The 15,592-nt window shown below is 38.0% G+C and overlaps 1 protein-coding gene across 1 annotated transcript in view; it reads left to right on the top strand.

Moving 5' to 3' along the window:
• The window catches only part of LOC114253300 (klaroid protein), a 44,587-nt gene that overhangs the window by 9,542 nt on the left and 19,453 nt on the right, over nt 1–15,592 (top strand). The window contains exon 3 of the mRNA XM_089734306.1: nt 6,134–6,246. Coding sequence (XP_089590432.1) covers nt 6,134–6,246 — 113 coding nt within the window. The remainder of the gene's footprint in view (nt 1–6,133; nt 6,247–15,592) is intronic.

The following is a 15,592-nucleotide window of genomic DNA, read 5'->3' as shown; positions in this document are numbered from 1 at the left end:
ATAAATATAGGTATATAATCTGAATCTCGGAAATGGCTCCAACGATTTTCATAAAATTTAGTATACAGGGGATTTCGGGGGCGATAAATCGATCTAGCTACGATTTATTTTCAGAAAATGTTGTTTTATTCGTGTTTTCAATAATCAACTCTTCCCGACATCTATTGGCGAATAATAATAGTATTTTTCTTAATTGAGGGCAACTAACCGCTTTAAAGACACAACAAGATGGCGTTATCAAAAAAAAAACGAGCAAAGCTCGGTCATCATCTAGTAACAATATAAGTGAAGTGGTCTAGAGATTGATGGAGCAAACTGTACCTATTTGCGTGTAAGAAATTTCTGGTACACTTGCGTTGATAAGAGAATCACAGATAACAGATACCCAAATAAAATATTCACGTTCGGATAAGCGTAATTAATTATTTAAATTATACACGCCGTCGCCTACATCGCTAATTGTCATCGAGTTTCCGTCTTTACATATACTAGAGGTCCCGCAGTAGTCGAAATTCGACTATAATTGGAATTGTAAGTATGTACAATATTATGATTGTATTTTATACTTCTATAAAAATATATTAATAAAGACAAACAATATATAATCTATTCTCAATTTGACCACAGACGTCAAGAACCAAAGTTTGACAATAAATAGTATGCATGCGTGTGTGCGTCAAATACATGGTATGTAGTGTGTGTAATGTTTTCTTTATTGATTTAATGTATCTTTTATGCATTATTAAAAAAAATTATTAGCATTGTGCACTTCTTCTCTGTATTCTCTATTAGTGTGGAAAATTTCATACTCTTCCGTCCGCGCAATTTTCGTAAAAAGGGATACAAAGTTTTTGCTTCACGTATTAATATATAGATAATTGTCTACGTTATTCATGTAATTTGTAAAGTTATCGGCAAATGAAGAAGCGCATTCACGAAATACTTACATAAGCGGATTAAATGTTTACGATTCAATCAATTTCAATAGCAACGGAAAATATTGTTACATGCATTCTTAAACTGACACGACCTCTGGATTGATAATCGCGAATGATACCACAGGGAATCGAGTGTGATGAAATTTAACCATTTAATGAATTAAATAGAGTGTAATGTGATCCATCAAAAGACTACCTTTTGCGTTTAGTGCCTCATATGTTTCTAACATTCTCAGGGATTCAATGTACGAAAAAAAAAAGTAACGCTAAAACTTGGGTTCCCTAACTGTCGTCAGTTTTCACAAATACAATGGAGCGTATACACGCTTTAAAGTTTTTCTTAGACCTGGCTGACGTAGGCTTTTTAAAGCTTAATTGTAAAATTCTTAAATTTTGCTTATTTTTTAAACTCTCGAAAGTGATTCAGAAACGACGTGTTTCAGTACTGTACTGAATTCGAACTGTGAAACTGTGAATTTTGTTACACGGTACTGTTCAAGCTATTTCTAGTATGTGCTGACTTTGTTGAGGGTAGGAATAGATTCTTCCGGTGCGTGTGTTCCGTGGCAGAAACTAAGTACCTGTGTTGTTGCTAGTTCTTCTACACTTGTTATTCCTTTTAATTAGGGCTACTAGCGGAGGGTAGATACGATTTTTTTATATCTATACATATAAATAAAATTGGAGTGTGTTTGTAATATTGAAATAGCCTCTTTTTACTACATGCATATGAATATAAATATATGGTACATACACCAAAATAACATTTTTTACAATTTTTGTCTGTCTGTCTGTCTGTATATCTGTCTGTTTGTTCCCGCTAATCTCTGGAACGGCTGGACCTATTTTGACGGGACTTTCACTGATAGTCGGCTGAAGATATAAGGAGTAACTTAGACTACTTTTTTAGACTAGCTTCGCCCCGCGGCATCATCCGCTGTTATTGTCGTACCGCGCGCAACATAGCGGGACTCACCTATCTATAATAAAATTTAATGTTTCCGAAGCGAAGCGAGGGTGGGTCGGTAGTCTAACTTAAAAGGAAGAATCTGTTTAAGTTGAATGTTGCGTATCGCAGTTTTTGTGGCCTGAACTCCTAATGTCATAGACCTACACACTGAGGATGAATCATACGATTCTAAGTTACGCTCTCCTTCATGCTTCCGTTAACACTGAACGTTTCGAATGTTCGGAAACTGAATTTTTTGTTGTTGCCCTGTTGTTGCCAATGATGTCATTGATGACGAAGTTTTTATCGCTTCTTATAAATCATGTTTTATAAGAGGAAGCATGTCGTCATGTGATTAAAATACTTATTGGTTCGTTTCGACTGCTTTAATTAATTGCACGTTTGTTTTAATAATTATATAAATGTTATCGATAAGATAGACTTTCGCGTCTATTTCTATTAATTGTTAGGTAACAGGAACCCATACACATAAAAATGTTAATGTTGCCAATGTTGGCAACACTACCAACACAAGAGTAGTTTTTTTTTTGTGCATGAGGTTGGCAACATGTTCGCTCTCTTGTTGTAACTACCGAAAACGGAATAAACGTGTGTCTCTAAAAAGTTCTACTTTTATTATAAAAGCCAAGGACAAAAACCTCAGGACGACAAAAAAAAAGCTAGCCGCTAGAGATGCCATTGGGTTTGCTTTTTTATCTCTACCCAATCGTTAGTAGCCTAAGGCGCTATTCCAAGTTACGCGGATCGGTAGGTGAGCTCACAATTGCTAACACTGGCCCTACGAAGAGCAGTGTTACGTTGAATCGACTACCGGATCGGAATCGCAACCGACTGAGAAGATCTGGCGAGAAACTCAGTGGGTTGGTTTGTATTATAGTAATGATGATTGTTCCATCCTTCAAACTGGAATGCATGCCTGCTTCAGAACTGGGCCCGATGATGGTACCTACCTGCTCGGACGGCCTCATGATTCTTAGCAATAAAGCTTTTTTACTGCTGCTAGGCAGCTTTTTTTGTATGACTTTTGTAACACGATTATTAATTCTTCCTGGTAGCTACTTACCTAGCATAATTAGTATCTGATAGAGCAGAAGTTAGTAAATTGACTCAGACAGAACCCCTCGAACTTCATGGCCTCCAGCTTTTAGGTATTTTGTTTTTTTTTTTATTACTTAGATGTGGTAGGTAGGAAAAAAAGCCTTATTCATGTTGTGGCGTGTAGCGTCACCGACAGAAAATCACAGCTACATTAATATTCTATAAAACTCATTCAAAAGCAAAATTTCATTTATAATAAGTTCTTAGTTATGACATAATTTTCGCGCCAATCTTGTCTTGTGTTTAAGAGGTCGTTGACCTTGATACTATGATAAGCCTGTTGCAGGAACGCGGAAGAAACTGACATTGCGCAATCTATGTCGACACAAACGAAAGGATCGGAGATTAAGACAAGGAGATTTAAGATATACCGTGATATATTGTATATTTATTTATTAGGTTGTATTCAAGTAGCAGGCAAAGCTTAGAAGCACTGTTGCTTAAATCGTTGTCAACTAACCAATGATGAGCTAATTGGTATGATTTTGAAGAATGTGTGTCTACATTAGGAAAAACTTCTAAAAAAAAACAAAAACTATAGTGTCAAATAGCTCTCGCATGATCTCTGCCACAAAATAAGTTCAGAAGGCCAGCTTCGTACGACGTGCAAAAAAAAAACTTGTAGCGTATTTTCCATTATTATTTAGTGGGACATTTCTGCTCTCGAAAGACGGCGTTTAAATGATCTTTAAATAAACAAAAATGTTTTCAGTTCTGTTCCCTTCACTAAACTACACAAGCTTACTAAACTACACGAGTTTGTTTTCGTTTCTTTATCACCCATTTCAAACCTATGATAAGGGATCCGATCGCTGATACATAATGTTTTCAATTGAAAAACAAATATAATTTAGATGCCAGCCCTAGCGCTATGGTCGAGCTTAGGTATTTAAAATCAAGGCCGGCCGGAGTCGACCTTCTGCACCTACTCTATTATGTGCCACTGTGCCACGAATGTATGTTGAATTCTTTATAAAATTACCCATAGATTTTTAATCTATTATGTTATCGTCGGGTTTTCTCAGTTGGTCGGATTTCCGATCCGGTGATAGATTCTGCGAAGCACTGCTCTTGCTAGGGTTAGTATTAGATTTAGTTAGTTAGGTTAGTATTAAATTCTCTCAAGTTGAACCCATGAGCTCACCTACCCGTCCGCGAGAAACTGAAATAGCCCATAGGCGACCAGCGAATAGGTAGGGAAAAAACCCACTGTATTAGTATTGTCTTCTAGAAGGCATATTCTTTCTGAGACCGAAATAGGTAATAAACGAAAATCCAATACTTAGATACGTGTTTTTTTTTTAATTTTGTTTTCTTGCTCAGATGGGTGGACGAGCTCACAGCCCACCTGGTGTTAATTGGTTACTGATGCCCATAGACATCTACAACGTAAATGGCCACCCACCTACCATGAGTTCTAAGGTCTCAGTATAGTTACGAGTAGGTATAGTATCATTAAAGTTGGTTAAAAGCATGAAGGCCTCGAACCTTCTTTGTTTGTGAATTCATATTCGGATTGTAATTTACGTAAGCCTTAATTCGTTTTCTTTTTGTCAAACTATCAACCTATTCAGGCTATTTGATAGTCAGAGTTCTCATTTGAGAACCAGTTTTTTTATCACCAAAAAAGTACAGGGTGCGCGATTTAAATTGACACAATTTTTTTTGTTACATTTTTTTAATTATTCGGATACCAAATAATAAATACCCTTTGAAGTACAGTACATATACTGTAAAAACGAATAATAAATACTCCTGTTTTGCAACTGCATGTTTCTAATGTGAAATAAATATTGTCATTTTCGGATTTCTTTTTTTTTATTGCCCTTGTAGGCAGACGAGCATACGGCCCACCTGATGATGAGTGATTACCGTCGCCCATGGACTTCAGCAATACCAGGGGCAGAGCCAAGCCGCTGCCTACCGCTTAATACTCAACTCTTTTTCGTATTAGAACATTTAATACAAAATATGTATTACGTTTTTTTGTTTTCTATTTTAATGATGGCCATAATCGCTCATAAGATATATTATCTATGGGCTCACGCGTACTCCGTAGGTCAGTTGATAAGATTGCCTCGATAATAACTTCGTTAATTTACTTCACACCAATGAATGTTCAGTTGCACTAGAAACTAATGACTAGATAGTTGAAGCTATAAGTTAATTTAATCTGTAGTGTGATAATATATTATTTGTTTAAGTGAAATAATACTATACTACGATCTATAAGAATATAAATGTTCCCTTGGTAAGCGTAGCCCTTTAGAAATACGACTGAATTAGAACTTTTAAATAGTTCATAACTGTACTAATAATGTTTCTAGTGAAGGATTCCGTGGAAATGTTTGCTCGGAAAATTAAAAATTAACCAAAAAAAATTGTTGAAATTTTCACAGAAAAACGTTATATCCGGATTATATACGAGGGACCCGTAACACTGCTTATCAAATTATTCTCAAAATAATGTATGATGATGATTATGTATGAATGAATAAGTAAGATTAAGATAGCATGGTGACATTGACGGAATACCATAGCTTGAAGACTGACAATATTATGCAAACAACATAACAAAACGCACAATTTTCAGTAATAACATAACTATGTACGTTCAAATCAAGATCTCCACCCAATAAGTCACTCCTCCGGCTGTTAATTGCCACTTTAGCCCCGTAAACACTACAAAAAGAATGCCGCAGTGCGTTGGACTAAAATATACAGGACAAGTAATAAAGCTTGTAATTGTCAACGCAAATCTGTGCTCGTAACAGTAATAGTCAAGACGGTTGTTATAAAATATTTTTAATGGTGGTAGGACCTCTTGTGAGTCCGCGCGGGTAGGTACCACCGCCCTGCTTATTTCCGCCGTGAAGCAGTAATGCGTTTCGGTTTGAAGCGCGGGGCAGCCGTTGTAACTATACTGAGATCTTAGAACTTATATCTCAAGGTGGGTGGCGCATTTACGTTGTAGATGTCCATGGGCTCCAGTAACCACTTAACATCAGGTGGACTGTGAGCTCGTCCAACCATCTCAGCAATAAAAAATAAAATAAAAAATGCACATAATTATAATGATTTCCTATTAGGTGATAGTCAAGCTTTAAATTAAAATGTTTGTTCACAGAACGAGATCAATAGTCAATATGAACGGGTGTCGACAAGTTCGCAGCGGTACAGTACCTTCGCTGACGTCACGCTCAGCCCGGTACACGCGGCGTACAGTGCCTCATTAGATAGGTGAGAAAATACAGTGCAGACCTTAATATAACGAACCTTAATATAACGAACCTCAATATAACGAACCTCAATATAACGAACCTCAATATAACGAACCTCAATATAACGACGTTCTCGATTTAACAAATGTTTCGTTATCTCCTTGATTTTTCTATAAGAGTCAATGTAAAATATACCTTTTACGTTGCGAAGATTTCTTGCGAGCAACTTCTTTATAACGAATTTTAAACTATCAAAAAAATTGTAGTTAACGAATTATTTGCCTCTAGTTAACGAATTTTGTCAACCCAAAACCTTTATATAACGTTCCCACCAATATGACCCTAAATTCTATACTATGTGAATCAGTCTCGATAGGTTTGAGAAAAATTGTTACCTACATAATTGTTTTTAAATAGAAAATACATACAGTAACTTAATAAAAATGTGTTATCATTTAATAGTAGAAGTTGTTCGCAATAACAAAATGAGTTCGTAATGTTGAGGTGAATAAAACTATAGGTATTTTTTTACCTCGTTATAACAATTGGTAGACTTCTGGTGGTGATGGGGGAAGACCATCTTGTATCGCAGTAATACTAAAAATATGTGATTAAAATCAGTCCCTTTGGATCAGTAAGGTGTTGACAAAAGCCTATGGAGGAAAAGTATAAAAAGACATTCACTCCGGAACCACGGATCCCCGTTTAGCACGGTCAAAATAAAGAGCAACAGTAAAGGGGCCTACTACTAGGAAGGGATCTTACAATATGTACCCAATGTTGGGCCCTCAGAGTTACCACTAAACGTCAAAATCAACACCACGTCATAGCCTCAATTTTTGTATATACTTTTGTGGTAAGGCTATGACGATTTAACAGTTCACGTTAAGGTCTACTGTTAAGACGGTTTATTTACAAAATAATTACTAATTATTAATTGTAGCTGCCCTAAATATTATTTGGTATTTTTGTCCGTGAAAAAAAAACCCAGTAATAAATCATATCTCCCTTGTGAAATTTATGTTTGTGGGAATATTATTAGTTCTGTATTCCCCACACTCTCAGCTGTCTATTGTACATTCGACACGATTTATTTTTTATTATTTTATTGCATAAATGAATGAACAAACTAATGGCACGTCATATACTCGAACACGTTGTTCAGTAAACAAATCGGTAAATACTATCATTTGATTTCATGCCAGACTGAGAGCGCACTATCTTGTACAGTGACGTCAACGTTCAAGAAAACCATATTGATGTGCCTTTGGAAAACATACAGCATTGTATTATGAAGAAGCAGTGTGTACTTAGCTTAAATTCCTTGTCTATGTCCAACCATAGACAGTCAATTTAGTTCCATCTTTAGCCGCTAGGTGCTGCCAGCAAGTATAAAGGAAGCAAGTATAAAGGATCTTTGATCTTCATAGCGTTGTGTACTTTCGTACTGTGAAGTCGCAAATCCACAAATATTTATTCGACTTCTTATTAATTGCAAAAAATATTTATTTTGTGTTTCTATGAGTGTTATTTTGCAATCATTACGAGTGTTATTTACCAATCCTATCATCGGACGCCATGAATCACGCGTCATCTGTTGGAGGTGATGTTGAGTCAAGCTCCATAATTTCCGAGAGGGAAGATGTCCAGGCGAGACGCGATGGAGACGCCTTGCGTTCGAACAGCTCGTCAAGCGAAAAAGAACAAAAAAAATCTGCGTAAGAAAAGCGACGGATCAATGCGTCCAATTTTCGATCTTCGAGAGTTGAACAAGGGCGTAAAGATAAAACACGTAACTGTTTTCGGACACCTCGGTACCAAACTTTCTCCACCCAGGGGACTGGATGATAGAATTAAACATTTCTCAGGAATATTTTTCTAGTATCAGTCGCAAAATTTCGTCGATACTTCTTGAGGATCAGTACCAAGGTACCAGTATCAGTACCTTCAGGAAGGAATCGGTACCTTCTTATGAGTTAGTATGAAATGACATGCCTACCCTTCGGTCTGGCTTCAGAGCCACACCTTTTTTGCTTCTATAACATGCGGGTCGCAGAGACCTTGCGTGCAAAGGGAACTCGAGTGCTAGTGTCTTCCTAGACGACTTCCTTTTGGTCGACCAAGACAAATCCAAGTTGAAACTTCAGGCTGCAGAAGCTGTGAAGCTTTTGGATTAACCTTTTTTGCTTCCATAACATGCTGGGTCGCAGAGACCTTGCGTGCAAAAGGAACTCGAGTGCTAGTCTACCTAGACGACTTCCTTTTGGTCGACCAAAACAAATCCAAGTTGAAACTTCAGGCTGCAGAAGCTGTGAAGCTTTTGGATTATCTGGGCTGGCATGTCAATTTCCATTATATAGGGTGCTCGGTCGCTCGATCGCGGAGATATTGCGTGCAAAGTCGAGTGCCAGCTTACCTACACGACTTAATCTTGTTTCACCAAGACAAATAAACGTTTTTGTTCCCATAGCATGCTCGGTCGCGGAGACCTTGCGTACATAGGGAAGTCAAATGTTAACGTACCTACGCGACTTTCTCTTGGTCCTTGAAGACAAATACACCTTTTTGCTTCCGTAGCATGCTCGGTCGCGGAGGCATTGCGTGCAAAATCGAAAGTGCTAGCTTACCTACACGACTTGATCTTGTTTCACCAAAACAAATAAACGTTTTTGCTCCCATACCATGCTCGGTCGCGAAGACCTTACGTACATAGGGAAGTCAAATGTTAACCTACCTACGCGACTTTTTTGGTCCATGAAGACAAATACACCTTTTTTGCTTGCATAGCATGCTCTGTCGCGGAGACATTGCGTGCAAAGGGATGTTGAGTGTTATCCCACCTACGCAAATTCCACCTGGTCCATCAAAAGAAGTCCAAGTTGAGTCTTCAGGCCACATAAGCTGTAAAGCTCTTGGATTATTTGGGCTGCCAAGTCAGCCTTACAAAAAATCAATTAGTACACTGGTTCAAGAGATGACATGTTTAGGGATTCGATGGAAAATTGCGAGAAATAAAGTGGCCACTCAACAACATCCTAGCTCAAACTCTGACGGAATTTATGCTAACTTGCAAATTGCGAACTTGAAAATTCTTGCGAAGTTTCAAGAAAAAACACCCCCGTAAAAACGGGCCATCCTACATGTGTTAACAATTAAATGCAGCGCTGACGCGGAGCCCCATCTCAGACATTGCCGATACACAAAACCAACCATTTCCTGGCAACGGAAGCTTCGGACATGTGTAGGGGTTACAAATGCAGTGCTGACACGGAGTCACATGTCAAACATTGCCGAGACACAAAACCAACCATTTCCTGGCAACGGAAGCTTCGGACATGGGTAGGGGTTACAATTAGACAAAATATTAACGTCCTGTCTATGGTCAGCTCAACAACTGAAACGGCTCAGCCACAAAAGAGCTATTTGCAATGGTAGTGACAATCAAAATGAATCTGAAAGTATTTCACTAGCGTTGACCTTTCGATCTTTAAACCTAAGCGATAAGTTCAAGATAACTGTCAGCTTATAATCTCTCGGGGAGATACAACATCGTAACCGACAGGCTATCACGAGGAAATCAACCTGCGAAATGGCACTTTTTACCACAAGTGACCACAAAAGTTTTTCTAAAGTGGGGTCATCCGGATATAAACCCATTCGCCGACCAAGATTGGATACCTTCAGCAGACCGTAGAGGATGCAACTAGCATGGAGAATTCCTCCTCTCAACCTTCTCCCCAGAGTACTGACTCACTTCAAGTGTCTAGGGAACCTACCTGGTAGAGTTCCCAGACTGAGCGAAAGCATTTGGGTTCCAAGCCCTCAGATCCCGAACGCTAGATAACGCGCACGAAATCCAAAACCTGCCTCCTCCACAGGGTAAACATTAACCCTGAAAGCTTAGAAAGGGGGGGGGGGAGGTTGTACAAATAATAGACTGGTCTACACAGGAGAAGATTTATTGAAAATTAGCTGGTGTCAATCCACTTTGCCAGCATACTTACCAGCGACTAGAAGATGGTGCATATGGTGCTACAGATTTAAAATTGATCCTAAGTCTGCAGATGTTGCCAAATTCTTTTTTCTTTTCCAAAAAGAAAATTTTGCCTATAAAACATTCCTTCTGCATAAAGCAGCGCTGTCGACTTTCTGTGGGCAACATACATGTAGGACAGCAAACATTCTCAAGCTCTCTAATAAAAATTGCTATTCTAAAAAAGCCATCGGAATAACTAAACAAAATTCAACTACTTATTACAACTTTACTAAGTATAGTCCCATTCACATGAGATCCGAGAATAGTTCTAAATTGGTATTCTTCAAACCCAGCCACCACCAGATCACGCCTCAAGGTAGCTTGAAGGACACCAACAACCATGTTGCTGGCTACTGGACGCAGAGTTAATGACCTTACTTTGCTCAACATTTAACAGAGAAAAACATCTTTCTGATACCAGTCTTTGGGTCTAAAATTAAAATCCATTTTCGTCAATAATCTGCATAAGTGCTTTCTAAACATGAAACTAAAGACATGCCCAGTAAGATTCGTAAGGACTTTTTTCTAACTATGTGTGTTGTCACAAAAGCGGCATACCGTACTGTAATTGGAAACTGGTCTTCGTTCAACCTTACGAGGTAGTGGCATCAACCCATATCTAAGAAGTTGTAGATCAGCAGTAGCCTCTGAGATGGATTGGTAATGAACCAATAGACGAAATACTTTCTAGAGGCAAATGCAAATCATCCAAACGTTTACAATAATTATTGCCGAATAATAGAGCTTCCTAAAGATCCTCACGATTCTTTTTTTCAAAACATTTACACCTACATGATGTATATACATCATTTATACAATTTATACATTTTCTTGTATATACAAGATAAAATGTTTATTACAAACTTATAAATATTTTTTAATTATTGAATTAACATGGAAGTTAACTGTGTTTTTTCGATTTAATAATTATATAAATTATGAACATTATCATTGCGCTTCATAATTTTATTATAGCTTACCTATTTCATCATAGCGTTGTGCTTAATAATTTCACCAGCAGATAACAAACACGTCTTCATAATACAATGCTGTATGTTTTCCAAAGGCACATCAATATTACGGTTTTACATAACAATAAAACCGATATTATGTGCCGAGAAGGAAAACATACAGCATTGCAGGAAGTTCTTCCTGGTGAAGACTATGAAGATCAAAGATGGCTGCGCTTCCTTTATACTTGCTGGCAGCACCTAGCGGCTAAAGATGGAACTAAATTGACTGTCTATGGTTGGACATAGACAAGGAATTTAAGCTAAGTACACACTGCTTCTTCATAATACAATGCTGTATGTTTTCCTTCTCGGCACATAATATCGGTTTTATTGTTATGTAAAACCGTAATATTATAAATACGCGTAAACAAATTCGATAACAGAACTCACCTTCCGAGAAAGGGACCACGAAAAAACTTTAACTTAAAAGGACTCTTACTCGATTTCAAATTTTTATCAAAACGATATCCTTAAATTGCGTGTGTATTGCATATGAATGGAGGGACCCAACAAGCACAGTCCCGACTCGCTTTTGGCAACAACCAAGGCAATGGCCTAAGATTCCTTAAATGGCCTTAGGTTCCGATAGATGGCCACTCGGAAACACTCAAATAGCACGTGAGCAATTGTCTCTCTCGTCTGTAAACCCAACCCAGCACAGATAACAATCACAACGCTATTTCTCTTTATTTTTAACACGCCTTTAGGTATTTATGTATGTATTATTTATTATTATTATTATTATTATCGAATCCCGCCAAGGAAAGATATTTGTATGATAAATATAAATGTATTTTCCAGGGCTATGGATGTATATTAAATATATGTATCTGTATAATAAAAATCTTACATTTATTTCCGTTATCTGGTACCTGTAACACAAGTTCTTTACGAACTTATCACGGAACTAGTTAACGTGGCGTGATTGTTAGTAAATATTTATTTATTTATTTATTTATTTATTTATTATATTGATTAGTGCGAACCGGAATCTTCGAATGTCATTTTCACAGACTTCAAAACGTCTGATTAATTTGAAAACTTGCACTCGCTTCAAAGACTTACTAGGCTGCACTAAAAGTATCGGGAATGGAATATTTCCACTGTTCCTGTCATCATATTAAAATCTATTTAATTGAAAACTCCTTGGTTTTAAAAATCGAATACCATTTATTTATTTAAAAAAAGATTCTCGGTCTTGTCACGAGGTTTTGTCAAACTTGTTTAGTCGTTGAGAAAATGGAATTGACTCGAGAAAATTCAAGAGCGATGATTTATTATGACTTTCGAAGTGGCTTAACACAAAAACAGTGTGTTGACCGGATGATTTCTGCATTTGGTGATGAAGCCCCATCCAAAACTACAATTTATCGCTGGTTTGCTGAGTTTCAACCTGGACGTGTCAAGCTCAGTGATGATCCCCGTCAAGGTCGTCCAAAAACTGCAGTCACCCAAGAAAACGTTAATGCTGTGCGTAAGCTGATTGAGGAAGATCGACATGTGACATACCGCGAAATTCAGGCAACTTTAGACATTGGCATGAGTCAAATACAAATAATCTTGCATGAACAATTAGGTTTAAAAAAGTTGTATTCCCGATGGATACCGCATTCGCTCTGTGAAGAGCAAAAAGCGGCTCGAATTACTTGGTGCGTCAGAACTCTCGAAAGATTCCACGCAGGATCCTCAAATGCTGTATACAACATTGTATCAGGTGACGAATCCTGGATATACGCGTACGAACCCGAAACAAAAAACCAGTCACGAGTTTGGGTGTTCGAAAATGAGTTAAAGCCAACAAAAATTGTTCGTTCACGGAGTGTTGCAAAAAAAATGGTGGCCACGTTTGTCTCCAAAACCGGCCATGTTACGACTATTCCTCTTGAGGGACAAAGAACGGTTAATGCAGAATGGTATGCTAGCATTTGTTTGCCACAGGTCGTTTCTGAACTCCGTAAAGAGAACTGCAACCGCCGCATCATCCTCCATCACGACAATGCGAGTTCTCACACCGCGCACAGAACAAAAGACTTTTTAGAGCAAGAAAACATAGAATTATTAGACCATCCGCCGTACAGCCCCGACCTAAGCCCTAATGATTTCTATACTTTCCCTAAAATAAAGAATAAATTGCGTGGACAGAGATTTTCATCACCTGAAGAAGCTGTGGACGCCTACAAAACGGCCATTTTGGAGACCCCAACTTCCGAATGGAATGGTTGCTTCAATGATTGGTTCCATCATATGGAAAAATGTGTCAAATTTCGCGGAGAATACTTCGAAAAGCAATAAATACATTTTTAAATAGTAATGTTGTGTCACTTCGTTAATTCCCGAAATTTTCAGTGCCGCCCTCGTATGACAATAGAATAATTTTGTAACTTCGCTGCAATATCTTGACCAGCATTATTAGGGTACACAAAACAATTAATGATGAAATTAATTGTCGTTTCGGTCTGATGTTTACGCATTATTTGCCGAATTGCATCATCCGTGTTCACACACAATCGGGCCCAATCAAAATCTCGTCCATCGCTTGCATCGCTTGTTACGAAGGGCTAGACGAGCGAATTAACACATAAACACAGCCCACTCAGTTTCTCCGCGGATCATCTCAGTGGGTCGCGTTTTGGATCCGGTGGTAGATTCTGCGAAGCACTGCTCTTGCTAGGGTCAGTGTTAGCATCACTCCGGTTTGAGCCTCGTGAGCTCACCTACTAGTTAAGATTACGCTGAAATAGCCTCTCAAGGCTATCAGCTTAGGTAGGAAAAAAAAAGAAGCGTTGATTGATTCTCAGTTTGCTTTCTACGTTATTTTAATAGCTAGTAGTAGTATACAATAAAACGTTAAAATCTAACGGTAGACAGCGGCTTGGCTCTGGCTCTGCCCCTGGCATTGCTGAAGTCCATGGGCGACGGAAACCACTCACCATCAGGTGGGCCGTACGCTCGTCTGCCTGTAAAGTAAAAAAAAAACATTGGAAACACTTTTCGCACTGTTACGAAAGAAACTTAAGTCGTTAGCACAGTTGGAGTCGATCCAATATTTTTACACAATATTTAGCCTGATATATCTATCGAGGTGAATTCTTCGTGTAGTAATTTAATTGTGCTTCTCAATGTGATTATGAAACGACGTCATTAATCGAATATGCAATTTCGAAAAGGGCACATGTCTGAAAATGTAAAATGTTCAGGAAATGAAAAAAAACTGATTATTTTCTAATGCAGTGTAAAATTTAAAATATTAACTTTTGATATATATTTTATTGTTAATTAGCATTTGAAAATAACTGGATTTTTTATTATTGCTTTAATGGCTGGACGAGCTCACGGCCCACCTGGTGTTAAGTGGTTACTGGAGCCCATAGACATCCACAACGTAAATGCGCCACCCACCTTGAGATATAAGTTCTAAGGTCTCAGTATAGTTACAACGGCTGCCCCACCCTTCAAACCGAAACGCATTACTGCTTCACGGCAGAGATAGGCAGGGTGGTGGTACCCACCCGCGCGGACTCACAAGAGGTCCTACCACCAATAAAAAATGGGAATTATTATAAAATATAGGTAAGCCTCAAAACTACAACTATATGAAAAAACGTATTTGACAAAATATGCGACATGTGCCCTTTTCGAAATTGCATATTCAATTGAAGGTTACCGATAAGATTGTAGTGTGACCCTCGTTCCTGTTAATTCACATATTCTTAAATACTAAATTATTAAGCTAAGAATTCAGCATGTTGATCGTGATGACACTGATGGGTTGTACAGGTAACACTCCTACAACGCGGTAGATACGGTCCTAGAAAGTCTCGTGTTGTGCAAAACCGTTTTTTAAGAGACTAGAAGCCAGTGGAAAAAGGAGAGTAATTTTTCTGAATGAAACATCTCAACTGTGGCTGTATCTTTTACTAGTGGTAGGACTTCTTGTGAGTCCGCGCGGGTAGGTACCACCGCCCTGCCTATTTCTGTCGTGAATCAGTAATGCGTTTTGGTCTGACGGGTAGGGCAGCCGTTGTAAGTGTTGTAACTATACTGAGATCTTAGAACTTATATCTCAAGGTGGGTGGCGCATTTACATTGTAGTTGTGTATGGGCTCCAGTAACCCTTTAACACCAGGTGGGCTGTGAGCTCGTCCACCAATCTAAGCAAAAAAAATGTATTTTACATACATAGTATGTGTCTATAAATAAAAATAGATTGTAAATTTTCAGTTATTCCCATATATAGGGTGTTGCGTAGTGCATAATGTAATTTTCTAAATAATTTGAAACAAAAATCTCGTCATCGTGTTGTAGAAGTGCCGTGT

Source organism: Bombyx mandarina, chromosome 17, assembly GCF_030267445.1.
Source record: "Bombyx mandarina strain Sakado chromosome 17, ASM3026744v2".
Classification (NCBI taxonomy): Eukaryota; Metazoa; Arthropoda; class Insecta; order Lepidoptera; family Bombycidae; genus Bombyx; species Bombyx mandarina.
The sequence above is the reverse complement of the archived record's forward strand: the minus strand, read 5'-3'. Positions and strand labels throughout refer to the sequence as shown.